The 27,681-nt window shown below is 43.3% G+C and overlaps 1 protein-coding gene across 3 annotated transcripts in view; it reads right to left on the bottom strand.

Annotated features, from left to right (window-relative positions):
- CAMK1D (calcium/calmodulin dependent protein kinase ID) overlaps positions 1–27,681 on the bottom strand; it is a 223,111-nt gene that overhangs the window by 20,903 nt on the left and 174,527 nt on the right. For all 3 annotated transcript variants that reach the window (XM_059471485.1, XM_059471486.1, XM_059471487.1), the window contains exons 4-8: positions 26,736–26,874; positions 21,096–21,222; positions 11,811–11,886; positions 2,954–3,066; positions 526–604 (exon numbers count right to left, since the gene is read on the bottom strand). In XM_059471485.1, the coding sequence (XP_059327468.1) occupies positions 526–604; positions 2,954–3,066; positions 11,811–11,886; positions 21,096–21,222; positions 26,736–26,874 (534 nt within the window). The remainder of the gene's footprint in view (positions 1–525; positions 605–2,953; positions 3,067–11,810; positions 11,887–21,095; positions 21,223–26,735; positions 26,875–27,681) is intronic.

Raw genomic sequence — 27,681 nt, 5'->3', positions numbered from 1 at the left:
GAAAATGTTATGCCATTAACTCTTTTCTGTTGCAGCTATTGTAACAACAAAAATGATACCTCACCTTGCTTATATAATATTCCCTACCCTAAAAGAGATTCAGAGCCCATGTGTGGGTGCAGCTGGTAGTGTGGGATGCTGCTCTCAGTCACTCAGGGCTGGTCAGAAGTACATGAGTCACCCTTGCTCCAGCTACACAAACCTTGGGAAATGTTGATGAAGTCACTCATATGCAAAAGGATCATTTGACTTTAAGCACTTTAATCATTTTGGCACATCCCACTGCTGCACTACAGTCACCATACATAATTCAGCATTTTACTAATCCTTACACAGGTTGGTGCATGAGATTAAAGTCCATTACAGTTTTCCAGGAAAATCTGGAGGACAAAGGCAGGGGTTGTAAGAATAAAGGCTCAGTGTTATGTAGCAGAGGTCAGTACAATGTGTGACAGAAAAACCACTTCCATGCAGGAATGTAAAAAGGTGCTCTGTGTCCTGAGGGTTTCTCAGAGCACTGCTTACCAAGGGTGCCGTGCTGCTTGCTCACAGGTGTATCTTTTATTGGGGTCCTTCTCCATCAAATTCCGAATGAAGTCTTTAGCTGAAAAAAAAAAAAAAAAAGAGAAAATGATTGAAAGCAATGGAGTTGATGCCCAGTTCTGCTGCCACTTTCAATAGCACTGATCAGGCTACCAAGTGCCATCTGGCCACAGCACAAGAAAGCAGCCCTGGGTCCTTTGTCATTTATTATAGATAGAACCAAAGTGACTTAGGACCAAACCCAAACTATTTAGTGTACCAGATTAAAGCTGACGGCATCTACTGCTGAAGGTACATGTAGGAGTGGGATGGATAATTCAGAGTCAGCAGTGCACAGCTCTGGGTCCCTGGCCAGCATCATCTTAGTGGTGTGAATGTGGCCACATGCACTGGATGTGCTGGTCAGCCAGGGGAGAGGGAGGAGGTCAGATGCCACAGTAAGAGGAGCTTCGTATTGCTCATCCCAAGCACATGGACAGCTGTGAGGACATGTTGCCTATTGTTCTGGGTTGACTACATGATGCTTTTATCCCCAATCACCTTGTTCTGTTTATGCTGAATAATAAGTTTTGCACCTTTAACCCTTGTTGCAGAGGGAAGGGGGGAGAGAAGAAGCAGCAGTTTGTTTTCAGACACTGCACTCACTCCTCCACATTCCTGCTCCTGGACTGTGCTGTCTGCGGACGGACAGACAGCAGGACAGAGCTCTCCTTTGCTTTTAGTTAGTTTTAGCTAGCTGAGGCAAAGAAGTTCCCTGGACTTTTTTTTACTTTTTTCCCTTTTCTTTGGACCTCTTGAACCCCGCTCTGGCCTGAACACCCAGGGGAGCACCAGCAGCTCCCACCTGAGGCCCACCGGGCCGGGCCTGGCCTGCGACATTTCCAGCACTGAGAGACTGACCAGAGACTGAGTGAGCTGAGCTGCAACCCAGGGAGGGACTTTCTCAGTTTGTCATCTCTTTTGGAGCAGCAAGGGGTTTTATTATTTGATATAGTTTAGGTTTTATTGTTTAATAAACAGGTTTTTCCCACTTTTCTCCAAGGAGGTATTTTCTCCCGAACCGGTTGTGGGGAGGGGCCAATTGAATCTGCTTTCCTAGAGGAGCCCCTTTGGGGGTTCTCTCCAAAATTAACTCTGAACCAGGACACCTATATAGGAGGAATTGAGCAAGGCAAATGGACTCCCTGGAGCAGGAGGCAGTGTGTTTTTAATCAACATCACAATGGAAGGAAGGGAGATTGCAGCGTGGCGTGCGTCCAGCAGCTTCAGGACAGTGCAGCTGAAGGAGCCACAGCAAAGCCAAATATGGCAGGAAAATCTTTGTGCTGATTTAGGTGATGGACTTTCCCTCATGAGAAAGAAGGGTCTGCCAGCAGACCTTCATATTTTCTCTGAAAATCCTTATTAGTTTAAAAAAACTTCTCATCACATCTATTTTTGAGCAATCCATCACAATGATATCTGGACTGCAGATGTAAGCAGCATAAAATGTTGCTCTCTGTGTGGAGATAACAGAATACATAATCATCTTTATAATAAAAAACACTCAATTTTTATCTCTGCTGCCTCAATCAGTAGCACTAATCAATCAGAAAACTGTATTTATAGGGATATTTTTACATGATGGAATATTCCTAGAATTCATTTCTTCTTCTGCATGAAGTAGCAGATGTTTCCCTGGGTTGGAAAGAGCAAGGACACTGAGCTTGGGTGACCTTTTTGAGGCTAAACAGTGTGTCAGGGACACATGCAGGTGCAAGTCCTCTGCTGTCACCCCTAGACACAGACCCACACTGGAGCCAGAAGCCCTTGGAACACCTGCCTGTAACACATGTGGGGTATCTGCCCCTCTGCCAGGCTCACTGGAGTAGGGGCAGGTGGGTACTATGAGTTAAATGTCCCCTGCACTAGATGAGTAACATCACCCACATGGACAGTCCTTCCAGTGTCTGGATCTGCTCACCTGCCTCATTTGCAAGCCATTAATTTCTTGGGTTTTTTGCTGCACAGACTGAGGACTTGCTTTGGAGCTGCAGTGAAGTGCCAGCAACAGAGCCAAACTCATTTGCCACCTTACTATTAATGGCATATTAACAATCTGCTTTTCATTAGGACACAATGAAGAAATTAAGCTGCTTTTTCTTCTTGGGACAGTCTTCTGCCATCTTTATCTGCTGCTTGAGCTATGTTTTAGTGCTTTTTGTGTGACTGACAGACCTAATTTGTCTGCTGCAGAAACAAACTCCCATGACTATTTGAGCCAAAAGAAATGCACATTCCCACTGGTGTTCAGTCAAAAGGATCTCTGCACATGATGCAGGGTGCATTTCATGCCTGGGGGGATGCATGCAATAGGCACAGTCGCATGCATGGTCGTTGCATTTAAATTTAAAGAGCAGTAGCTACTTACCAGACTCTGAGATGTCATCCCAGTATGGAGAGTCAAACTCATACTCTGCCTTAAGGATCTGCTCAAAGAGCTTGGAGTCGTTTTCATCATAGAAAGGGGGATATCCACAGAGCCTGGTGGAGAGCAGGAAAAGAGAGAGGTGACCACTGGAGCCATCTCTGCCCAGAAGGTAAGAAGGAAGGAGGGAGGGAGAAGAAGGAGAAACTCTTGTCCCAGTAAGTTTTCAAGCAGGCAAGTGCTACCATGAGAGAAGTTTCTTCAGGAATATGGAAGGCCATTTCTGGAGATTGGCACTGCCCTGGACAAGGCAGAATTCTGCCGGGAAGCCTGGTGCTGTTGACCCCTCAGATATCCTGGCCTCTCTCTACATCCTTTTGAGTGTTTAACCAGAGGAATGGTTTTATTACACAGACATGATCCCTGCCATCCTTTCCTAAGAGGAGATTTCATGAGCTAAACCCTTCATCCACAGAGCATCAGCCCCTCTAACCCCTCAGCACATCCAGAAGTCCTGGTGCAGAGCAGGGCAAGGAGCCCTGCAGAGCTTTCAGGCAGAGGACACAATGCACCTGCAGGATGTGCTGGGCTCTGTGTCCCCAGGCACAGTGAGGAGGATGCCCAGGAGCCCATGCACCTCTGCAGCAGAGCTTGCAAGGGCTGCACAGGGCCCTGCTGCTGCTGCAGACACAGGGACAGCCTCTCCCTTTCTCACTCCTGCAGGTGATTTTGCTGACCACATCCAATTGCCTGCCTTGCCTGAGGCTGACAAGAGTCCTGTCCTGGTTCTCAGTGTTTATAGCCAGACTTCTTAGAAAACCTAGCCCAAAAAAAACCCAAGGGAAAAAAAAAAAAAAAAAAGAGAGAACCAAGAAAACCAAGCAGGACATTGAGCATTATTTGCCTGGTTTGAGCTAATCCATTCAGGGTGCACCCCCCCAGTGCTGCAGAGCAGGACAGCCACGATGCTGAGGCAGGGCTGGATGTGGGAAAAGCACATCTAGCACTGAATTAAACAAGTACAGTGATAAAACTCGTGTGTCAGAGATCCCTCACACCCAGCTGGTGCTGCAGGCAGCATTCTGTCCCACTCTGCACAGACATGCCAGCAGAGACAGCCCTTCTTCAAGTTTTAACCCCATTGTTGCAAAGTGCCAGATTTACCTCTGAGGCTGGCCCAAAGTTTTAGCAAACCCATCCTGCTCACAGTTAAACAGCCCTTCCTGCCTCTGTGTAGAGATGATACATTTTTTTCCTCTTATCACTGATCTGTGGTCTAAATCATTCTTCCACATGCTTTGCTGGTATTGAAATGATATTTTTCCTACAGTTTATTTTAAACTCAGAGTCAATCAACCTCCATAAAGCATTTAATTGGAGAGAGCAATTACAAACAGACTGTAGATCTAGCTCAGAAACAGCAGTAGAAACTGCAAGAAATGAATACTTAAGTTATTTATAACCCAAAGGCAGCCGGCTGCCCTGGAGGTTATTTGAACCAACTCAACACCTGAGGGTGAAAGGAGCAATGTTTTGTTAGCTCTGAAGAGCCAGTGTGCTTGATAAATAATTTAAATACTGAGATGTTGATCTGCGTCACAGCCACGCTGACCTGGGACAACTCCACTGACATTTGCAGCATGATGATGAACCCACTGTGGTTCAGCTGAACCCGAAATCTCTTTCTTTATCTCAGAGAGATGAGCCAGTCCTCATTTGTGTGCCACTGGATGAATGCCATTATCAAAGCAGGAAGATCACCTCCTGCCAGACAAGTGTGTATGTCCAGAGCATGACTGTGTACCCATTTAATGGGCACCTGCTGGTGCGTGAGGCTGGGTGCTCCTGTTGGAACCCCCATGGTGCAGGTGGTGTATGAGAAGAGTCCCTAAAAACACTAAATTTAGCAAATGCCAAAAAGCCACTATGTACACAGACAACAGAGGAAAAACATGTGGTGGCTTAATGAAGAGATTGGATCCACAATCAGTGTCCAGCTCTACTGGTATCTGTGAAGAAATTATAAATTACTTCTTTTAGTGTAATAATTATCAGTGCTCACATCCCACAGTCTTGGGGTGGGATGCACATCAACTGATTTTCTCCTTCCTCCTCTTTCATCACAACCCTCAAGATTTTGGGTGCTTTACTGAGGGGAAATGATGGAGCTGACAACAGCAGTGCTGCAACTGGCAGGATGAGCACTGGGGTAGAGATTCCCAGGTTGGAGAAAAAGAAAAAGAAAAAAAAAGAAAAAAAGAAAAAAAAAAAAAGAGAAAAAGAAAGAAAAAGAAAGAAAAATTAAAAAAGAAAAAAGAAAAAAAGAAAGAAGAAAAAAAAAGATCCACTTGAAACCATTGCTCTGTCCCCTCCTCCCTGTGAGACTCAGAGAGCTGCATTTAAGGAGCCTGACAGCCCTTCATTAATTTCTTGCCTTCCTCAGCACTTTCCTTAGACAAGCCCAAAGTGCTCTGATAAAGCATTTGAAGGCAAGCAGACAGTGCTGTGCATGCTGGGGCACTGGCAGGCTGCTCTGGAGAGAGAAATAACTCTCTTCAAATGTGCACTGTACTAATTACCTTGGCAGAGGTACAAGAGCACAAGTTGGGACTGCTGTGATTTATGCACACTTGTGGCAGCAAAAGGTGGGAGTGAAGTGCTAAGCAGCACAGAGCTGGAGGGCAACAACCCTGCAAGGGGAGAGCACAGAGATATGAGTCCAAACAAGAACCCCAGCCTCTCCAGAGCCTTTCAGATTATGGGGGAGATTAAAATCTTCTTGCATGGCTGGAGTATGTACAGGGCAGGGGAATCAGCCTCTGTGTCCAGGAGGTCACTGCAGCCCATGTGGAGGCACAAGGAGAGAAAGGGTCATGCAGGAAGGCACCAGAACTGCCAGGAGCTGGGCACAGGGCAGACAAAAGTCTCTTTTGGCACAGCTTTCCCCTTGCTAGGAAGAGAATGAGAAGCATTCATTGCTACTACAGGTCATGGGCAGGGAGATCCCCCCAAATCAGCCCTCACCTGAGAGCTGAGTGAGCCCAGGGGCTGATCCTGGCTTGGCCAGGGATGGGATGAACCTCCTGCACAGGGGGATGCAAGGATGTTCCTCTGGGAGGCAAATCAGTGAGGACCTACAGCAGAAAGCAGGTGAGAAGGGAGCAAGCCCTGTAGGGCACAAGAGGTGGAATGTGGGAGGGGAACACTGGGGCACCCTGATGGGTTGAGAGCTAAAATACAAATATTTTATGTACAGCCTTGCTGCTCTTTCCCTTAAAAACAGAGCTTAGGAAGTTTTAGTGTAACTTAAGGTTTAACATTATTGGCTTTGCAGAAGGGATGGGAAAGCCCCAGCAAATCAGCCTATCTTGAATTTTATGGCTGGAGGAAATGTTGCTGGACTTCCAGCAACTGGGCCACTTTCCAAAGTCCATAATGAGTTTTTTGGTTAATTCTTACAGAATCAAAATCCCACCGGCTTAATTTCCATCTGCTGGGACATTTCTGTGTGAATAAAATGACCTCACTATCAGAGGTTCTGCTGCTTTTCTTCAGATATGCAGAAATGCAAAAATAACCCCTCTGTCTTCAATGTGAAAAACTCCAGCACAGTCCTGGGGGAGTTTCAGACAGCTATTAGCTGTCATCATTTTCTTGCAGTTTCACCAAATAAAAGGTTTTCAGAATTTTTTAGCAACCCTATCACATAAGCAACAGATTTTCCCCTAAATTCCTATTCCCAGTCTTGCCTTAAAAATAATGGGATGCAGATAAGAAGAACACAGGTGGATGTACAAGAGAAAGACATTTCCAGAAGTAATTTCTAAAAGTGATCCTGAGAGCACAAGAGGCATAGCAGGAACACTTTGTCTTCACTAGGCAGAGAAAGCAAACCCCTGCAGATCCCATTTCATATTGGGGGTCATACTAAAGACTAAAGAATTCACATGGTCAGTGTCCAGTCTGTAACACAAGAGGCCCCAGGGTTAGTTTTAAAAACAATTTTACAGTTAGATTAGAACAAATAATTCAGTAGCTGCTCAAAGACCTGAGATGGATGGTGTGGGGAGTCATCCAAGTGCTATTTATAGGGATTAAACACATGTATTTCTTCTGTGTATTTTGGGAACAGTCCCTCATATTGGCTGACACTGGTGCCCCAACAAAGCTGTGGACAAGGACACATCAGCAGAGGGGATCACACACAAATTAAGAAGCAAGCAATGAGGAATGATCATTTGGGGCTGTTTTCCCAATGTTAGCTGAGTTTTCCTGAGCAACCCAAAATGCTGTGTCCTCTGCCACCTTGATTCTCCTTCCAGGGCTGAGCAAGTAAGTTATTCCTCACTTTTTTCCTTAACAAAGCAGGAAAGATGACTGACCACTTTTTCCCAATGGATGACTCCTAGGTGATGGTGGAAACTTCTTTTGGCACAAAATACTTTGCACTGCCCCTGGTTAATCCTTCCATACAAACAGCACTGATGATTCATGCACATCTACTTGAGAGTCAAAAGCAGTTCAGCAGCAAAATGTGAAAGTTTGATCCAAGATTTATCTACAGATAGGTAATTTTTTATAAAAAATAACAAACCAGTAACTCTCTGTCCAAACAGTGACTGGAAACAGAAGAAAATTCAAGGCAAAATGTGTTTGACCTATTGCAGAAGACTATGAAAAACCAGGGGCTGAGGCAGAGCATCCTGTGCCCTCAGGTTCTTTTCCAGCTTCAAAACATGATTTTCTATTTTTTGCATAAATTAACCTAATCTTCTCTATATAAGGTATGCATGTGATCAGTATTTTCCCCAAGCTTTTGTAATCCCTTATCTGACCCAGAAAGGCCCCAAATCCAGCTGCTGGGAATCCACTGAAGTCTCTTGCTCTTCTTCTGCTTTATATTTTAAAGCTGGACACACAATCAAAACTACCTTGTGATAAGTGGAAGGCCAGGCTCAACAGTGAGGCTGTTTCAAATTGAGAAATACTGCAACTGGAATAACAGGAAATTTCAGGCTCTAAAATTAGTTTTTGTGAATAATGACTTCTCATGCAAAACAGGTTTTGATAAAAACTCCATTGGTGCAGCCTCTGCAATCTGGCTGTCATTAAGGAGAAGCATTGGAGACTGGCACTGAAATAGAATTATTCTGTCCCAAGACATCCTTGCAGATCACGGAAACAAATATTTCTCTACAGCATCAGTGCCTCAGAAACAGTTTGTTCTTCCAGTGTCATGAACTGAGGGCTCTCAAGTGAGACTGAGCTTGGGTCTGGAGGCACTCAAACCACTTGCAGTAATATTAGCTCAAAGCATCTTTAATTTATGCCTGATTTTGTGCTGGTTTCCTTTGAGTTTCCATCTTCTTAAATGACAACAGTCTGTCCAGAGTGGCAGTGAGGATCTGTGGGAGAGGTGAGGAGATGAAGCAGGACATGCTGCTTGGATTGCCATATGTAAAAATGCATCTCCAGCTGGTTTGGGCATGTGCAAGTGACTCCGGCTGTGCTGACTGTGGAGCTGGAAATGGCAAATCCAAATGGGTGCAGCTACATATTGGGGCTAATAACTCCTGCTCAGCTAATAACTCCCAGCATTTCACCAGGTCCTTGTGGCATCTCAGTGCCATGTCACTCTGGGAGCTGGCACTGCTGCCTCTGATGGTGTGGCATTGCTAAGGCCACAAAGCTGCCTGTTCAACCCATGCCCATCACTGGCTGTACCAGACACCCCACCAGGGACAATTCCCTCCAGCTTAGGGAGGGACCCTCCTCCTCCCTCTCTTTTTACTGTATTCCAGACATTCACTTTCTTAAGACACCACATCTGCAGCTTCTGGCTATTCCTGGAAGCAAGGATGAGATCCAGACCAAGGCTAGGACACGTGAGGTGTGGGCTGGGTTTCTCAGATCACATTGCACTCAGCAGAGAGGGATCAAGGGAGGCTGGAGAGTGATGTAAATGTACCAAAAGCAGATGAATCCACACTGTGGGAGCAGGGCTCTTAGCAGGGAGCAGGGTGTGATCCAGTCACCTCAGCACGAGCATCTGGTGCTGTTTGACCTGCCCCATGGTCTTGGGCTTCCATCTGCAGAGGCAGATGGAAGGGCTCTGCAATCTGTTATATTTTCCAAACCCATGTGGCTGCCCTGGACCCCCCAGCATGGCCCTAAATGTCCAAATGTAGGCAACTGAACAGCCCACCCTGGTGAAATAGCTGTTTGCATCCACTCAGGCTGGGCTGGGGTGCCCAGTGACCTGGGAGTGCACAGAGCCCCTGATGCCAGGGGCTGTGGGGGGCTGACTAAAGGAAGCCCAGGAGTGCTGCTCACTGCCACAGGAGCTGGAGGATGTGGCTTACACATTGAAAGAGCTGCTTTGGTCTCCTACCCAATCCCACCCAAGCTGTAACAATCTGGCAAAGACATTAACAGGCTCCTTCCACAGCAATGTGTTATTGCCACTTATTTGGGCAGTACAAAATACAAATCAAGACCTTATTACCTGAAGCACAGAAAGCCTGAAAAGGTTTCCTTGTCCTGCAAACAGGAATTCATAGAGGCTCATTCTTACTGAGATGATTTAAGCCTTCTGGGCTGGGAATTCCCTGTGTAGTGAATAGGGAATTTAAATTTGCCCGACAAGCTGAGCACATGCTGATTTGGAAAACAGAGCAGGAAACAGAGCTGAACCTTGCAGAAAGAGCAGCCTTGCTTAGGAAGGGGGAAGATTATGGAGGAGATTAAAACCTTCCACCTGTTGAAGCAGTGCTCATAAAGTGGGTGTGGAGGACACATTGCCCAGCAGTGTCTCACCCCTATTCCCCAGCAACAAGTGAAATAAGAGCACAGGTCTGCCAGCACAAGAGACCTTTGGTGCATGAGCCATATGGACATGGGACTGACAACCTGGAGGAAAGCAGAGCCAAGTTTATCTCCAGGCAGGCCACAAGCAACAGCTCCCAGCCCTCCCCTAGGCTGTAGATGCACACATATTTTAATGGTGGATATAAACTGAATAAATTGAACCCAGGCAGCAGCTGAGCCTGGATGTGAGGCAGAGTGGTGCTATCTCCCACCTGCATCCTCCTCCTCCCACTCCCTGAAGCTGGTATTCAGCTAAGTTCTAAAAGAGCATCAGAAAAATCCAACTGTGTCCTGCCATGGCTGGCAAGGACTGACAATGTCAAAAATCCCAACCCTTAGGACTACCATTATCAGATTTGCTTGTGAAAAAAGGTAAATTTGAGTCAGCACACACCATCCTCATCTAAAAGAGCACTAGGGAATGGCTTGTGAAGCAGCCTTCAAGGTATTTTGGCACATCTGTGCTCTCCTCACTGCTGTAGTAGGTCCCAGTGGGCTTTGAACCAAAGTCAAAGCACTGCTGATTTTTTGCTTTGTTTAGCAAAAGCTTTTTGCATCCTGCTATTGATGACTGCTCCAAGAGAAATCCATTCCCATGTAAGTTTTGTACTCAACAAGTTTTCAAAATAGACAGTCATAAAATTAATGTTTTCAGACAGGATTTTTGTTTCAATAAATAAACACGTGCAATAAACCAAGCCGCCTTCCTATACTATTTAATATAAAACCTCCTTGTTTTGGGGAGCATATATATTATGCAAATGTAATGCAAATGTAAAGCAAATGTAAAGAATGAACATTGTACAGAGAGGACAGCACAGCAATGAGGTATGTCCTGGCAAAAATAGTTCTACAGCACCATCAAAAAGTTATTCATGTTGACAAGCCTTGAAATGTCTGCATAAGGAAAAAGGGAACAAAGTAGGAATGCTTTAATGCTGTGCCTTATTGGAGCTGCTTTTTCCTTCAGTCTTGTATAACAGTTGTGACAGTTGTGTAAAAGGGAAAAGTAAAAAAAATAAAGCAGTGGTAATGCTGTCAGGAAAAGACATTTGTTTCTGTGGCAGCTCAGTGGACACAGCCAGATTAGTTTCTTCTCAAAGCCAATCTGAGCAGGGAACAACAATAACTTCAATAATGTCACAACCTGGACAAGCCCACATTACTGCACACAGTGTAGTTCTGATGAGAGCAAGGATTTTGACAGCTGAAGAGTACTAGTCCATTTCCTACCACTTTTGCTCAAATTTCAGCCTTTATGCAGCTGGGAGGTTGTCAGGACCCAGGACATTGCTCTGGCTGCCCTGGGTAATTCAAGACCCTGGCAAGAGTCAAAAACACCTGTGCCTTCAATTTTAACCCATGGAAACAATTACCAACTTTGTGTGAAGATTTACAAGCCACAAGAGTTTGAGTAGAATGATAGTTAATTTGTCATAAGATGAAAAAGTAGAATTTTTGGGTTTTAGAATGGGGTTCAAGAGGCAAAATAGAAAAATCTGGGCGTGTCCTGTTCTTCTTGTCCTCCATCTTCTGCTGTGATGGTGACACTTTTGGATTGGTTTAGAGTAGAGACAGACTGTCTAACATAGGTAATAAGTATTGGAAAATTCTTGTAAATAAAATACACGTAGTTCTTAGTATAAAAAGCTAACACCACCCCAAGGGCAGGTGCTGTGCCACAACCCAACCTGTTGGATAGATCTCAGCAGGGCAGAGAAAGAATGTAATAAATAAGAAAGAATAAACAACCTTAAAAAGCAAAACTGATGAATCTCAACTTTTTCTTTGGTCCCAAGGCTGGGAATAAAAGACTTTCTGATACCTCAGAAGTCATCTCAACCACAGAAACCAAGGAGGAGGTGTCCAGGGTACATTCTACCCTGCATCACAAGTGTCAGGGGTGAGTTGCTTTGCCCCAGGCTGAGCAGGTAACTCCATGGTGGGAGAGCAAGCTGCAGGTGCCAGCACTGGGGACTCCAGCGGTACTCACAGGATGTAGGCGATGACCCCGATGGACCAGCAGTCCACGGCTTTGCTGTAGGGCTTCTGGGCCAGCACTTCAGGAGCTGAAAATAAAAAGCCAAACAAGCACGTGTTATAAGGCCAGACATTTGAATATGGTCAAAAGGTAGGACTCTGAGACTTGGAGACCTCCTAGACCTTGTTTTGCTCTCCACACATAACCCTTGTGTTGCCACGATATTTTCTGAAAAATCCCTTTGCCAGGATTTTTTCTCCTGAGAAGCCTCAGAGGAAAAGAAAAACATTGATTATCTGCTGCTGTGGAATGCAACAGGTGCATCTTTGGTCCATGCTGGTTGTTTCTAATTAATGGCCAATCACAGTCAGCTGGGTCAGACTCTCTGAGAGTCACAAGCTTTTGTCATCCCATTCCTTTCTATTCCTTGATAGCCTTCTGATGAAATCTATTCTTTTAGTACAGTTTTAATATATCATTTTCTTTTAACATAATATATATCATAAAATAACAAATCAGCCTTCTGAAACATGGAGTCAACATTCTCATCTCTTCCCTCATCCTGGGACCCCTGCAAACACCACCACACCCTTGTGTTTGCAAATGTGTCCTGAGGTTTTTGAAGGTCATATCCTCATGAGAAAGAATGACTCCGAAAGTAGAGCAAATTCACTTTTTTTTTTTTGTCTCCAGGCACAGAAAACAAAACAAAGCACAGAAAAATGCGTGAGAGGCAGAGGGCCATTGCCTCCCTGTTTAGGAGGGAAATGAGGCCGAGCTTTGCAGCGGTGCAGAGATGCAGATTCTCCCTGACAGCATCACAGCTCTGCTCTGCCAGAGAGGGCAGCTCCAGAGGCAGCTCAGAAAGGGCAGAGAGTCAAGGAGGAGATAAGCTACATCTGCAGGAGAGGAAGGAGAGCAGCCACCACTTCTTGCAGCAGCTGCCTTCCAAAGCCTGCTGGACGTCAGAGTCAGAGGGAGCCATTTGTCCTTCTGCCTCTGGGAACACAGACAGCTCAGAGGGAGAAATGAAAAGCTACAGGAATTGGACATGTGCACAAAGGAACTGAGCCTCCTGCCTCTATACAACCATCATAGCCTTAATTTTGCTAGAAGCAAGAGCCTGGGAATTTATTTAAACTCCTTGTGGATCTGCTTTACTATCTTATACTACTGAGACTTAAAAAGGTGCATTTTTTTTGTTTGGGTCCCTGTTGAGACCTTGCAGTGCAAATGCTTAAATCTAAATTTTAAACCCCTGTGACCCTAATCTTTTTCATGTAAAGAAGCTTTTGCCTTTTTCAAAGCAAAATGTCCACAATAATGCAAGAAATCACTAATTGTAGCATTCCTAAAGCAGACTTGCCATACTGGGTTTTAAAAAGTACAGTATTTCCTTTGAGTGATTTGGAGGTCAAATGCTGGAAAAAAGTAATGAAGTGACAAATCCCAACAAAAATATTTCTTGGGAGTTACACATTCCTCTGCTGGGAGTCTCACCAGCTCCAAAGCACTTAGTTACTTGAAGAAGAGCAAAAAACAAATTGTGAAACACAGAGATATATTAAAGCTTGAACCTCACTTTTAGTAGCTATCTATCCTCTGCTGTACTGGTAGGACTCTTTAAAGTCTTATCTTCTTAATCCAGACAAGCCAACCAAAAAAACCCCAAGGTAAATACTTACAGCAAGGTATGGAACAAGAAGAGATAATGAGAATAAAAAAAGACTTTCCAATGCTGTGGCATGAGGGCTCATAGGGAGGACTGGAGGAAGAGAGGGCACAAGGCAGGTGAGGGCATCTGCATTTCCACAAGCAGAACAATGATGGAAATGGGTTATATTTCACCAGGGACATGCTGCAGAACTGAAGAAAATTCAGGGGAATGTGGGTAAAATTATAAGTGCTAACCACATTATGAAGACTCTTGAAGACTGGGATATGTCCCAATCTGCAGCACAGGTTAAATACTTCTCCAATTTTCAAGTCATTCAGCAAATTGGAACCACTGAATGTGAACTGGAAACTGGGACCACTGCATAAGAAATGAGACAGTTTCCTGTTTTGTTCCATCTCTTGTAATCAAATTTTGTGACAAAACATGAGAACGAAGGGAGTTAATTTTCTCCTGTCTTTATGTGCTTAGATGTCTCCCAACTCTCCAGCCCTTCCAAATTCCCAGTATTTTATTCACGTTCTCTTCTGCCTTTGTCTGTGCCTGTTTACATAACTTTCAAGATTGGTAAACATTACACATTTCATAGCTCCTAAAGAAAATATTATGCAAATTGCTGCTGAGCACCAGTGAGCTCCTGACATTATACAGATATGCCACATTAACATAACAGAAAACAATTCTGAAGTGAGGGGATGTGAACTATATAAAGATTTTCCCTCTTAACACATCAAAGCTGTGCTGGGGCATTTCTCTCTGTTTTGAAGGAGTGAAGAGCACTGATAGCTGCTGCTCTGGATGGCAGCTCTGAAAGAGGTAAGAACAACACAGGGTAAGCATTAACAAAGAAAGGTAGGAGGTTTAAATACTTCTTTTAAGGCCAAATGGCTGCTTTTGATTTTTGTTCCAATGAGCAGAGAGGAACAGGAGGACACAACTCAGCATCATCTGTCTCTGATGTACAGAAAAATGGAAATATTTAATGAGCTGAAAAACAAGTCAGAGAAGCTCTCAGGAATGAAGGCAGATCAGTGCCAAGAGGCAAAAGCAGGAGATACAACGAAGAAAATCCAGGAGCTGACAGCACTAAAGGATCAACACAGACGGCTGGGGAGACAAAACAGCAGAAAGGAGAAGGGGAAAGCCAAATCTCCCATTTCTGGAGCTGGGGAGATGCCAGCTGAGCAATGGCTTCCACTGTCACATATCCCCAGGGAATCACTCTGGGCTCAAACCATAAGCAGTAGCCACCTATGGTATGCAGGGAGCCCCTGATGCTGGGAATAATGTGCTGTGATTCCATGACTCAGAATGCCGAACAATTGCTTTATTAACACTAAAAATACAATACATAATATAGAATACAATATATTAAAATATATATAAATATATATTATATAAATAAAACATATATAATAATAAAATATATAACAAAATAATATAATATAGAATACATATAATATGTATAAATATATACATATAATATGTAATATATAATACATAGAATAATAAAATATAATATATAAATATAAATTTTATATATCAAAATATTATATATATATAATGTAATATAGTATTATATATACTATATATAATACTATATTACATTAATACTATACTATAACTATACAAAAGATACTAAAGAAAAACCCATGACTGTCTGAGACAGTCAGGACACAGCTTGGACCCAACTGGCCAAGGAAACAAAACAGCCCTCAGCAGAATCCAATTGACCAATCACTTTGGGCAAACAATCTCCATAAAACATTCCACAGGTGCAAAACAACAGGAGCACTGAATAGAGATAAGAATTGTTTTCTCCTCTTCTCTCTGTGCTTCTCACTGCCTTCCCAGGAAAAATCCTTGGGGAGTTGTGCCTGCTGCTCTCTGTGAAGAGAGCTGTGGCCACAGTCACACCCAATGGAGCAAACCTGGACCCTTCCTTCGCATCCAGGAAGGTGCTTCAGGCTGAATCAGCATTGCCACAGTGCCAGGTACAAGGCATTCCACCTTCAGATACATTAAGATGTGCTTCTCCAGATGATCCTGCTGTCTTATAGTTAGCTTTATTTTTTTTCTTTTGTTATGTTTTGCTTTTAATAAGAGAAAAAGTTTGAAGGCTTGTTTCAAACACTATACAAAAGGTACTAAAGAAAAACCCCTGACATTCTGAGACAGTCAAGACACAGCTTGGACCCAATTGGCCAACAAAACAAAACAATCCTCAGCAGCAATCCTCAGGTACACGAAGATGTTCTTCCCCTGCTGTCTTACAGTTAACTTCTTTTTGGCTGAGTTATATTTTGCTTTTAATAAGAGAAAAAATTCTAGGTCTTGTTTCAAATGGAGGTTTTAAGAAAAGGTGCAGACCAGAACATTTGGAGCCCTTTCAGAACACTATGCCATTGCCCTCAGAGAGCACAGCTATGCTAATAAACCCCCTAAAAATGCAGCTGCTGGATGCCAAAAACTGCAATCCATGTTCCTGCAAAGAGCTCAGGTGATGGGGATTGCTCTGATACTCTAAGCCTGTTGTTCACACTGCACAAGTCATGAGGGTGCCTGCTCTTCACACGAAGGGCCAACCCAGCCCCTCTCCTGAAGTCAAAAACCTGCCAGGTACCCTCCTCACAGTGCAAACAGGCTGACATGCACATGAAACAGCTTCACCAGGAGCAGAACCCTTCTTCCACTGAATCCTGGGGTGAAAACAACTTATTTCATTTTTTCACACATTCCTCCAGTGTTCATCTTGTTCTGGTCAGCCAAGGCTGTGAAGTTTGAGGCTTTTTCTGAAGGAGAGCAGGATTTCAGTGCAGTATTGCTGACTCTCTGTGCTCCTGTCATTCTTATTTCACATTGCTGAGTCAGATTTCGATATCTGCCATGGGTAATAATGCAGTTTATGCTCAGCAGAGGGTAACATAAGTCTTTGTCAGGATTTGGCAACAGAGCTGAGAAATTGCCCTGTCAGGTGCTTCTGCCTGAGCAAACCCTGTTCAGAGTGATTCCCATGCTTTATTTTTACTTGATTACTCATGGTTCTGCCTAAAGGCTCCTGAAGCAGTTTATGGCTAATAAGGATATTCTGAGGGCTTACTGAATATTTTCCAGCCTTGGATTCAAAGGATACCAAATAGGTTAAAATTCAATGTGGAAATCTATTCCTTACTTAAATGCTGTGGTCTTGCACAGGGCTGAGAGGAACAGTGGCTTTGGTGAGGTCTGAAACTGCTGGATTTATGGCAGAGCAGAGATGAAAGCTGTGAAATGACCTTTGTTAAAAGCACTACAGAAAATGAAAACAGGGAGTGAGGTGGAGTATACCAGGACCAGCCACACATCCAGAATCCAGCCAAATTTGTATGGCAAGGCAGTACAAGAAAATTTTACTTGAAGAGGACTGGGACTCGGAGCAAGAATTTTTAATCTCAGTAGGATTAACATATTAGTCAGCCACAAACACAGCTCATAATTCAGTGTTTCTGCAAAACGAGAGCAGATTGCCTCAGACAGGTTTTCTAAGATTTTTTAATAACTTTTCAAGTGTCTTGAGATCTAAGTTCCATCTGCAGAAATAACCAAAGCTTTTGAGGGATTATTTCTCATGGAAAGCCATTTAGTGAGACCCAATTCCCAAACATCCAAAATCTCTTCAGAAGAATTTGCTGAGTGACTGGAGTCACCTCCTGGTGGGTGTCCAGCTGGACACACCTCAGGGATGGCTCATTCTCAGGCAGGTTTGAGCAGCTCTTACACCAAAACTGAGTTATTATGTAAGGCCCAGAGCTGACCAGCCTAAATCCATGATATTCAAAATTATAAATCACTAATGGCTTCTTGGGATCTTGCCCATAATCACACACATCACTCAGGGTTTTGAAAACACCACTTCTTTTCCACATTGAACAATGGGTTCATGTGAAAAATGCATATTTTATGATTGGCTTTTGGCAGATATTAAAATGAATATTATATGTGCTGTGTTAGAAAGTGATGCTGTATTCTCTTTAATGTGTTAAATATAGTTTTAGGTTATAACAAAATGTTAAAATAGAAACTATGCTATGTAGGATACTTTTTTTAAAGGAAGGACTCACAGTGAGATAGCAGCCACAGGACACCTGAATCTTTAAAAGAAAGAGAATTTATTGCTCTCTTATCAGAAGAAACAACTTCCTGCCTCAAAGGCGCTGTTAGGATTCAGAGGAGGAAGCTGATGATGACCTGAGAGAATCCTGTATTTAATGGAATTTATGCACCATGTACGAGGTGTATGAATATGTAACAGGCTGCTGTTTTTAAGGGTTAATCCTTTGTTAACGTGTGTCCTTTTTTGGGCTTATTTTGCCCAGAAAAGGTACCCAGACATTCGTAACTCTTTGTCTTTATTCTCTCATGTTGTCCTAATTAAAATTCTCCAAATTATTATTACACTAATCATATTCCTATTTTTATAACCATTTTACTATTATTAAACTTTTAAAATTTTAAAAAAAAGTGTTTTTCACCGTTCAGACCCAAGCAGGTCACTCCTCACACCTCATTTGGGGTGAAATGAGCCACACAAGGCTCACCTTGCCTCACCTTTCCCAATTCAGCTGCTATCTGGAAGTTGGGTGTCTAGTCCCAGCTCATCAGACTACTCAGTTCATCAGTCTAGTCCCTGCTCATCAGAAAGAATCCCAGACTCTTTCCATAAGAAATGGGGATAAGAATGGTAAGCAATAAGAAAATGTAAGACCTTCTTAGAAGAGGCTGTATTATCAGATCCCCTTTTCAGTAAGCAAACATTTAGATTGGCCTCTTAACAAAAGTGGCTCAGATAATTGGGTTAAATTATCTGAACCATCAGCTTTTCATCACAGGGCCAAAATCTCTGACAAAACTCCTGAAAAAATAAGAACTCAGAATCTTGACAGTAATTTAATCTGCAAGGCAGAGCTTTAAAAGTTGAAGTCCTAATGTCCCACTGGCCATGCACATTTCAGGTAGAGTCCAATTTGAAAAGTGATATTTTGATTTTCAGAAAGAAAACTGATATTTGTTAAGGGACTTAATTATAATTACACCCATCCTTATTCAATACATTTCCAGACCACATAAACAGGCATTTAATGTCATAGATACTACTGTTCTTTGCAGATGAAAATAAGAAAAGTTGAGATAAAAAATGAAGCACAGGAGTTGAAAGTATGTCCTGATCAAGGAAAAGAGACAGAAATGACAGGGGGCTTGCATACTTGCAAATACTTGGGCAGCAGACATGAGTTAAGATCAGATTTGCTTCTGAGTCAGAAGCTTGTCCAGCGCTTTGCAAAGTGGGATCTGACTGGACCCATTTCTGGAGATGAAATATAAATTGTAGCAGATGCCAATGACTTCTTAACAGAGCCCTGGGTGCCTTTGACATGGGATATGTGCCTAAACATCTTCCAGCTATTTAAAAGCAAAGTGGTTAAACTGATAAAAATAATCAGTTCTGGTAGGAGCTTAGAAAACAGGGTGTTCTGCCTATCTCTGAAGAAAAGCAACAGGAAATTTGTTTTAAGTGATGGATCTCTGAGTGCTACTTAACCTGAGGTAAAATAAGTGGGAAAGGAAAGGGAAAACACAAATGGAGGAAGCAGACAGGGCACTTGATGGACTGGGGCTGTGGCATTTGCCTGCCCCAGCCAGGCTGAGGAGTTTTATCCATGCTGTGCCATTGGGAGGAATGATTTCCATTGATTTGAGGGCTCTTGGCAGGTGCTGCAAGCTGGAGTGACACTGGAAAACATGAAAGCTTTTGGATGTGGGCAAGTTGCAGAGCACCTGTGCAGAAGCCACAACATCAGGTGTAACACTCAAGGAGGACAATTTATGGGCATCACCACAGTGACCAGCAACAGAAACCTTCTGAGCTTGGAAATGTTGTGTGAGCAACCTATGACATTTAAAAAAAAAAAGTACAGCACAAAAGAGGAGCTGCATCCTGTGCAGGAAAAAAAAAAAAAAAAAGAAAAATAAAGAAAAAGAAATAGAACAAATATTGAAAGCTGTTTTCTTTGTGAAGGAGGGGGAAAAGTCCTGTCAGCACTTCAGAAATAAGTGGCCATGACCTCTTGAACCAGGATGAGTAAATCCTGTGTTCAGCAAGGTAACAACAAGCCTGGGGGCACTTGCGCAGCCTTCAGAGGCCAGACCATGGGTAATGAGAGCTCTCAAACATCTCTCAAAGCACTACAGCTCCTGTCACAGGCTCCAAGGGCTTCCTCTCCAAAATTGCTATTTACATGAGCAAACTTGCTATGATGAGATGCTGCATGAGATCACTCAGAGACCAAGCAGAGTCACTCCCTCATTTTCACCAGCACTTCAGCAAACATCATCTCAGCTTTCCTGTGCCTTGAGATTCATTCTAGTCAGTGCCCATTCCAGAGCAAAATAAAACATGCTTGATAGGGACAGAAGAGCTGACAGCAAAAATTATGAAAATTGCTGTCTCAGCTCAATTCCTGCCACTGCTCTGGAAGAAGATTTCCAGTCTGGTGTGATTACACAAGACTGCTACTCAGACTGCATCCTGGCCCATGTCTTAAAATAAAAGATGGGAAAAACACAGAAATCTGTTCCTTTTCCTGATTTTATTTGGATAGAGTGCGTCTGCACACTGTGAAGATAATGCCCATAAAAAGTACCTGTGACAAATCTGTATTGCTGTGTCATAATCACCTCATCTGAGCCGTTGATATCATCAGAGCTATGAAAAGAGGTGAGGTGGCAGCTGCAAAGTAAAAAGAGCTTCTGCAGCTGGAAAAGCATCCAGTCTCTCCTGCTGGAAAGATCTGAAAGAAATCTATCCACAGTTTCATAGATTTCATGGATACCCCAGAGTTTAATTTCCCCACCTCAGCTGATGATCCTGGTGCAGCAGGAGGCACAGGCTTGCTGGATGTCTTGTACACAAAGGGAGCTTTTAAATGTGTTTGCTCAAACAGACCTCATCACCACCTGCCCTCTAATGCTCACTTTCAGCTACTTAAACTGTTTTCAGAGGCTGCTGGTAAACATGCTGCTAATAGGTGGCCCTGCACAATCACTACCAAATGGACAGAAGAGCAAAGAATAAATGACAGAAAACAATTTGACACTGTCCAGGAAGGATCTAAAGAGCTTTTGCATTTTAACATCTGAGTCAGTAACTTAACATGATTGTAACAGAGGATTACTGAACAGATCTGAATAAATGCAGCTCTTTGATTTTATTGTCTTCTACCAGAGGAATCTGGCAAATGCTATTCTTTATGATTAAAGTAATACATTTCATTAGGTAAAGCTTCTTGGTTTCCTAGGTGCTTGCAGAGCAATACATTTGAGGCTATTCTTCACAAGATCCTGGTGTAGCTAAAGCAGGATCTTTAAGAATACTCATTCCACAAAGGGCTGAAAACATGAAAGTGAATCCCACAAACCCAGAGCTGGATTACAAAACTGTGCCCCAAAGAGGAAGAGCACACAAGACAAAGTACACGCAAACATTAAATTCTAACAAATACCTGTAAAATCTCACATGCACCGTGTACCAGCACCAGAAAATGAGAATAGTTTCATTTTTACTAAAATATAAGCAAACCTCTTACCAACATAGCCAGGAGTGCCACAGGCTGTGGACATCACATCTCCTTTACCCTCCATCTTCGACAAACCAAAGTCACTGATCATGATTTTTGACTCCTCATCCTGGCTGTAGTAAAGCAGGTTCTCAGGCTAGAAAGGAGAATAAACAAAAGGAGTTTTGAATATGTGAGTTCAGTAACAACACCTGGTTGCCCTAAGTTTAAAGAGTTTTGCTTAAAACCTACATGGAGATCCTATCCAGACTCCTGCATGGCAACAAATGGGAGACCCTGACACCCTGAGCTTTGAGCAGCTTTTCTGGGCCAACAAACTTCTCCTCTGGCACCTCAAATAAGACCTAAGGCTCATCCCTTACTTGTGAGACATGTCTGATGCATTTTCACTTCAGAGTGGTGAAACAGAAGGATTCGCTTAAAAGCAGTAAATATGGCAAACCCAGGCACTGTACTAAAAAGTTTCATACAGTATTTGAAAAAAGAAAAAGGAAAACAGGAGGTATTGGAGATTTTTTTTTTATCTTCTCCACTAGAAACAAACTGTTTTGAAAGAGGAAATGCCTTTACAGTTAACAGACTTGAAGCAAGGATATTTCAGCTAGAGCTGATTAGGAAAAAACACTGAAGGAAAAATGTTCTATAGCACTAAGCACAGCAACTTGTTTATGGCAAGAGAAAACAAGGATCACTCCACAAAGCCCTGTGACTTTTATACCAGAGTCAGGCAGCTTGGAGAGGCCAACCAGCCTCCATCAGCTCCAGCCAGCCCTGCATTTGTGTGTTCTGAGTGTGCTGCTGCTCCACAGCAAAGCTCTGGCTGGGTGCTATGAGAGCCCACCTCCTCCCCTGCCCAAGATCTAGGCTCATGAAAGGGTCCACACCTGCAGCACTCAGCCTGGAGGCAGTGGGCTTTGGACTTCTGGGTCTTCAGCTGTAAAAGCGATGGGTACCTGTTATCATCTTATTCCAGGGGTTCCATTCTGCTGTCTCCTTATCACAAAGGTTTCATATCCTCTTAGTGTTTCTCATGGGCAACTCCTCAGAGCACTGACTCTTTCTTCTTCACAAAGCCACCAACTGACTCCAGTTCCCCTCTCACCCAGCCACTCCACTCTTTTATAGCACTCTTCTTCTCATTGGTCATAGCTGTGGCCTGGTAAAGTCAGGCCTGCTCCTAATCTTTGATAATTGGCCCAGCTGCAACTCCTTAGGGATCAAATTACTTTCTATACTATCTTTATTTTCTTATATTCTATCCCCCTACAGGTACCCAATGTTTCTAAATAGCCTCAGTGCAGTCTTTTGCCCAAAGCTGGCACAAATGCTGACACCCAGCCTGCTGTGTGCTCCAGGGAATGGTGAGGAGCAGCTGCGGCCACACAACATCCTCAGACTCCCTGGGACACAGCCAAGCTTGGATTTGTGAGGAGGAGAAACTGCAGTTCAGCAGCACCAGAATCCACATTCCCTTCTCCATCTGCCCTGGGGAAGGGGGGGATGAAGGGGTGCTGGAGGTGATGTCCCCATTCAGGAGGTTAAAGCCATTCCTGCTCCCCAATCCCAGCATCAAGTTATGGCTTCATCCATGGGACATGTGGAAACATGGCACACAATGGCTGTGAGAGGATCTGCAAGCCACAGCCACAGCTGTGGGCAGCAGGGCTGAGGTAAAAAGGGAAATGATTTGGCTCCTAAAAATAAATATGCAGTAGTACCATTTATGTTTCTTTCTCATGATAACTTGCAAGTCCAGTGCTTTAATTGCGCTTTATAGTGTTGACACTCTTGTAGGGACTACAGTTTCCTGCCATGCTCTGCCCTAGGCTGGAGTCACTCCTAATTTTTACTACAGCTCTTGTGATCTGCTGAGGGGGTGGTAGACATGGAATTAAGGGAAAAGCAGTTATTTTCTAACAATTTCTAATAACTCACCTGAGGTTCCCACATACTCACGTTTAGTAAGGCCAAGAAACCCTTACATTTAAAAGTCAAACTTGTTTAAAAGAATTCTGTTAATTCAAAAAGCCTTAATAAGGTGGCTCTGTACCAAGTGGAGCTGCTTGAGCCTTTCACTCCTTTTGTGCATCCTGGAGTTCCCCTAGACATCACCTGCTGCCATCTCTTCTAATCTGCTCTTGCTTTACTTAGATTAGAGACTTGGAGCCCAGACCTGCTTTTACCAACTGCAGCAAGTCCTATTTTGGTATCTGAATAAACACATAATTACAATAAATAATTGTTATGGATGCTTCATGGGTTGTGTTTTTGTAGAGTGGATTCTTTCCCGGAATTTCATTTTGAACCTTACACTTATTTTGATATTTTGAAATCATAAATGTCTTATTATATCCCTGTTTTTCTCATCATGGTATGTTTTTGCTAACAGAAATTCACAGCAGGTGTTTCTCATATACTGCATTTTATGAGTCATTTTGACAATTGACATGATATTGACAAAAATCTGCAAACAAAAGAGAGAAAGAGAAAAAGAGCTACTTTTAGCTACAAAATACCACTGGAGAAGGTTGATCTAAATTCAGCTTGGCCTTACATAAACTCTGAAAGTAATCTGTACATGAATTTAATTCCCAAATCACCAGACCTCATATTTTATTACAGGAACTTTAAAATAAGATTATTTTTTAAAATGAGAGGTATAACCTGCTTTAGATTATAAATACAAGAATAACAAGATCTTGTACAATGGAATATCTGAATTAAGAGGTCTTGGACCTCACTCCAAGAAATGCTGGTGGCAGAAAGAAGCCTGAAGTTGTTTCCTAAAAGTTGAATTTGGGAGCAAGATGGTCATGTTAAAATACAGCACTTCCATACTGCAATTCTTTGGAGCTCTTACAAATACAAGAATGTTTCTATGTACTTCAGCATAAGGGCAGGAAATGAACAGGAGCTGAGAGCAAAATGTGGAGACTGCAGGAGATGGAAGCCTAACCAGCGCCTCCTTACAGGAAACCCATTATTTGGGACTGTCTGGACTGGCTGCAGAGCCTCCTGACTCTATTAGTGTTCATTAAACCTTTTTATAAGGCTTATATAAGGCTCATAACATGTAGCCAAATTCCACTCTCTTCACAGAGGGAAAATACAAGCTCTGCCTCAACATCCAAGGAAACTCCTGTTTGGAGCATCCCTCCAAAATACAGCCAGAGATGTTATTTCCACCACTGAAGTCTTCATTTCTGGCAGTAAACTTTGGCAGAACTAACCAGCTCAGGAGCTGAACCCACGGTTTTCTTTTGAAATTTGTGTATTTTTCTAGTATCTTCTGCCAACTTATTTCTTAAAACATTAAAGTGCCATCAAATCCAAGCCTTTCTGCTTGTCTTAATGGCACTAAAGATACTGGAAGAAAACAATAAAACAACAACATTTAGGGAGTTTTAATACCTGAAAAGCTGAGAGGTTTAGATGCGACAATATGGTGCAGCTGAAAGGAAAATAATCTAAATATCACATTGGCACTCAATGGTCCTTAGAAGAACCCTTGCTGTGAGCAAAAACACTGCTCCAAGTGATAGGAAATCTCTCAACTTTACCCCACTATCATTACCAGTTATTATTAAGTAAATGTAAATCTAGCACAGCAAACCTGCAAAATTCTTTCTAGCAGTGAACACACCTCAGCTGAAATGGGGTGTGGCATTCACATTCTCTGAAAAAATTCCTTCACCCAGGATTTCTCTCCTGAGAAGCTGAGAAGCCTCAGAGAAAAGGAAAACAATTCTTATCTCATTTGCTTCTCCTGTGCTGTGCTCATGTGGAATGTGTTTGGAGATTGTTTACCCACAGGTGATTGTTTCATTGCATTCTGCTGTGAGTTGTTTTCACTTGTTGGCCAATCAGGCCAAGCTGTGTCGGGGCTCTGGAAAGAGTCAGGAGTTTTCATTATTATCTTTTTAGCATTCAGTAAGTATCCTTTCTGTATTTTTTAGTATAGTATAGCATACTAAAGAATACAAAAATTAAAAGAATACTATATGCAGTAGTGTTTAATATAACATAGTATTGTAAAGTAATAAATTAGCCTTCTGAGAACATGGAGTCAGATGCATCATTCCTGCCTTCACTGGGGCATTCCCTGCAAATACAATAATGGGGTTTCTGCCTTAATGTAATATTTTGGGTCTTAATGGCTTTTCCTCACATCAAACATGCAAACCTCCCACTGTAACTCCCCTGACTGCAGAGTCCTCATTGAAACCAATTCCATGGGCATTGGAACCCAGGGCACAGGGAAGATTTCACTGCCTGTTCTGAGAAGTCCTGATCCCCAGGAGAACGGTGCTTTTAACCTTAGTCCATGGAGAAAGCTTCCAAGACTTTGGGATTAATTGGAATCTACAAGTGTGTGAAATAGATAGTAGTGTAGTTTATCACAGGGTGAAAAACTTAGAGTTTTGGGGTTTTAGTATGGAGGTAGATAGAAGACAAGATGGAGAATTTTGGGCACTGTCTGATCTCCTTCTTGCTCTTCATCTACTCCATTTTCTGCAGTGTTGGTGGCACAGAGTGATTGGTAGAAAGGTAGAAATAAAATAGGTTTTAAGAGTTAATTGGACAAAACAGATTTAAAAGACCTTGAACCTGTGTGTCTTGTGGCTTTTGGTGCCTTTTCTTTGTACGCTACATCTGATACGTAGATGGCGTGCTGAACTTCTGATAAGAGAAAAATAAACAGCAGCCTGAAGACCGAAAAATACAAAAGTCCCATTTGTCTCTCTGTAAGAGCTGAAATGAGGGATGTGGACTCCAGGGGCTCTCCAAAATGCAGTTTATTCCATCCAAGAGGTTACAGCAGCCCAGGGTCGTGGGTGACAGAGCTGTGCCTACAGCTGTCAGCTCCAGCTGCAGGCAGGCCTGGAGACCCTTTGGTTTTGGTTACATTGCATTATATCCTTTGCTGAGCATCTTCATACAGTAGAACCAACCTGTACCTTGGCTATTATCTACAGCCTGTCATAACTACTATAATTACCATATTCATGTTACTATTCTCCAATCACTAAAAGTTAGTACATTACAGTTTAAGCTAGAAGTTGTTTTTCAGTTTTCTTGCAGTGGAAAATTCTGAGACCTTTTTTCTACTTGCAACTTTGCTGATTTGTTTGCCTGTGATGTCTTTTTGCTTGGTAAAAACATCTTTTTTGAGGTGGGTTTATCCTTTGCTCAAAGTCATAAAAACCCCTTCTAACTAACACACCCTTTGCTTCCTTGGTTATGCAGTAAGACTGGCTCAGCAATTCTTTTCTTCTATATCAAAACTTGCTTCCATCTCTATTCCTTCATCAGCCTCTACATTTAAAAATCTTTCTGCCAAGCACACACATCTGTGAGACTTTCTTGTCAAACTTTCATCCTTCCCAACAGTCTCTCCATACTGGCACAGAACTTTTTAGAGGTCTCCCATCAAGGGGATCCTTGGCAGGGAGAGGTTTTCAGGAGGCTTTGGAGCATCTCTCCTATGGTACAACCTTACTGAAACAGCCAGTCCCGGGGCACACACAATTACACAGCCTCCATTGTTTGTTCTTCACAATGAACAAACTTGATGTGTTTGTTGGTCTCACACAATTACACAGCCTCCACTGGCACTGCCCAGGGGCCAGAGAGGTGCTGTGGCTGTACCTTGAGGTCCCTGTGCACGATGCCCATGCGGTGCAGGTAGTACACAGCGTCCAGGACCTGCCGGATCAGCGTGCTGGCGTCCTTCTCCGTGTAGAAGCCCTTCTCCACAATGCGGTCAAAGAGCTCTCCCCCAGACACTCTGGAAAACACAACGGGAAGCAGAAGCGTGAGGATGTGTTTGTAATGCCCTTTCTGCATCATTAAAGGATGGTCAAGGCCATGCACTCGACACAGGCAGGCAGAGAGATCTGCCTGCAGCTCTGGGGCTCCCCCATCATCCCAAGGAGGGCCACGAGGATGGGGAAAACTTCTGGAAGGGAAGTTTTATGTGTAGGGGCTGAGGTCACTTGGTCTGGTCAGCCTGAAGGGGAGACTTCATTGTGCTCTTCAACATCCTCATGAGGGGCAGTGCAGGGACAGGCACTGGTCACTTCTCTGGTGCCCAGTGTCAGGACACGAGGGAATGGCCTGAAGCTGAGTCAGGGGAGGTTTAAGTTGCATATGAGGAAAAGGTTCTTCATCCAGAGGGTGGCTGGGCACTGGAACAGGCTCTCCAGGGAAGTGGTCACAGCCCTGAGCCTGACAGAGTTCAAAGTCATTTGGACAATGCTCTCAGGCACAGAGTGTGATTGGGGTGTCCTGTGCAGGGCCAGCTGGACTCAATGGTCCTGATGGGTCCCCTTCCAACTCAGCTTATTCTATGGTTCTATGAACTGAGTTTGATTTTCTCCAAGAACTGGCCAGGCTATAATGAAAAACGTATCACACATCAGGGAGTGGTCAAAGACTCTCTAGCACTTGCAGAAGGAATCACAGACATACTCCAGCAAGAGCCAGGGGAGCAGACCCTGCTTTCCATGCTGTCCCACCCCAGAGAACTTTGCATAGGCAGTTCCCTCTGCTGGTGCTGGCCCACTCAGTCTGTAAAGCTCCCCCCTTTTATGAT

This window comes from Ammospiza nelsoni, chromosome 5, assembly GCF_027579445.1.
Source record: "Ammospiza nelsoni isolate bAmmNel1 chromosome 5, bAmmNel1.pri, whole genome shotgun sequence".
NCBI lineage: Eukaryota > Metazoa > Chordata > Aves > Passeriformes > Passerellidae > Ammospiza > Ammospiza nelsoni.
Note: the sequence above shows the minus strand (reverse complement) of the source record. Positions and strands in the feature narration are given on the sequence as shown.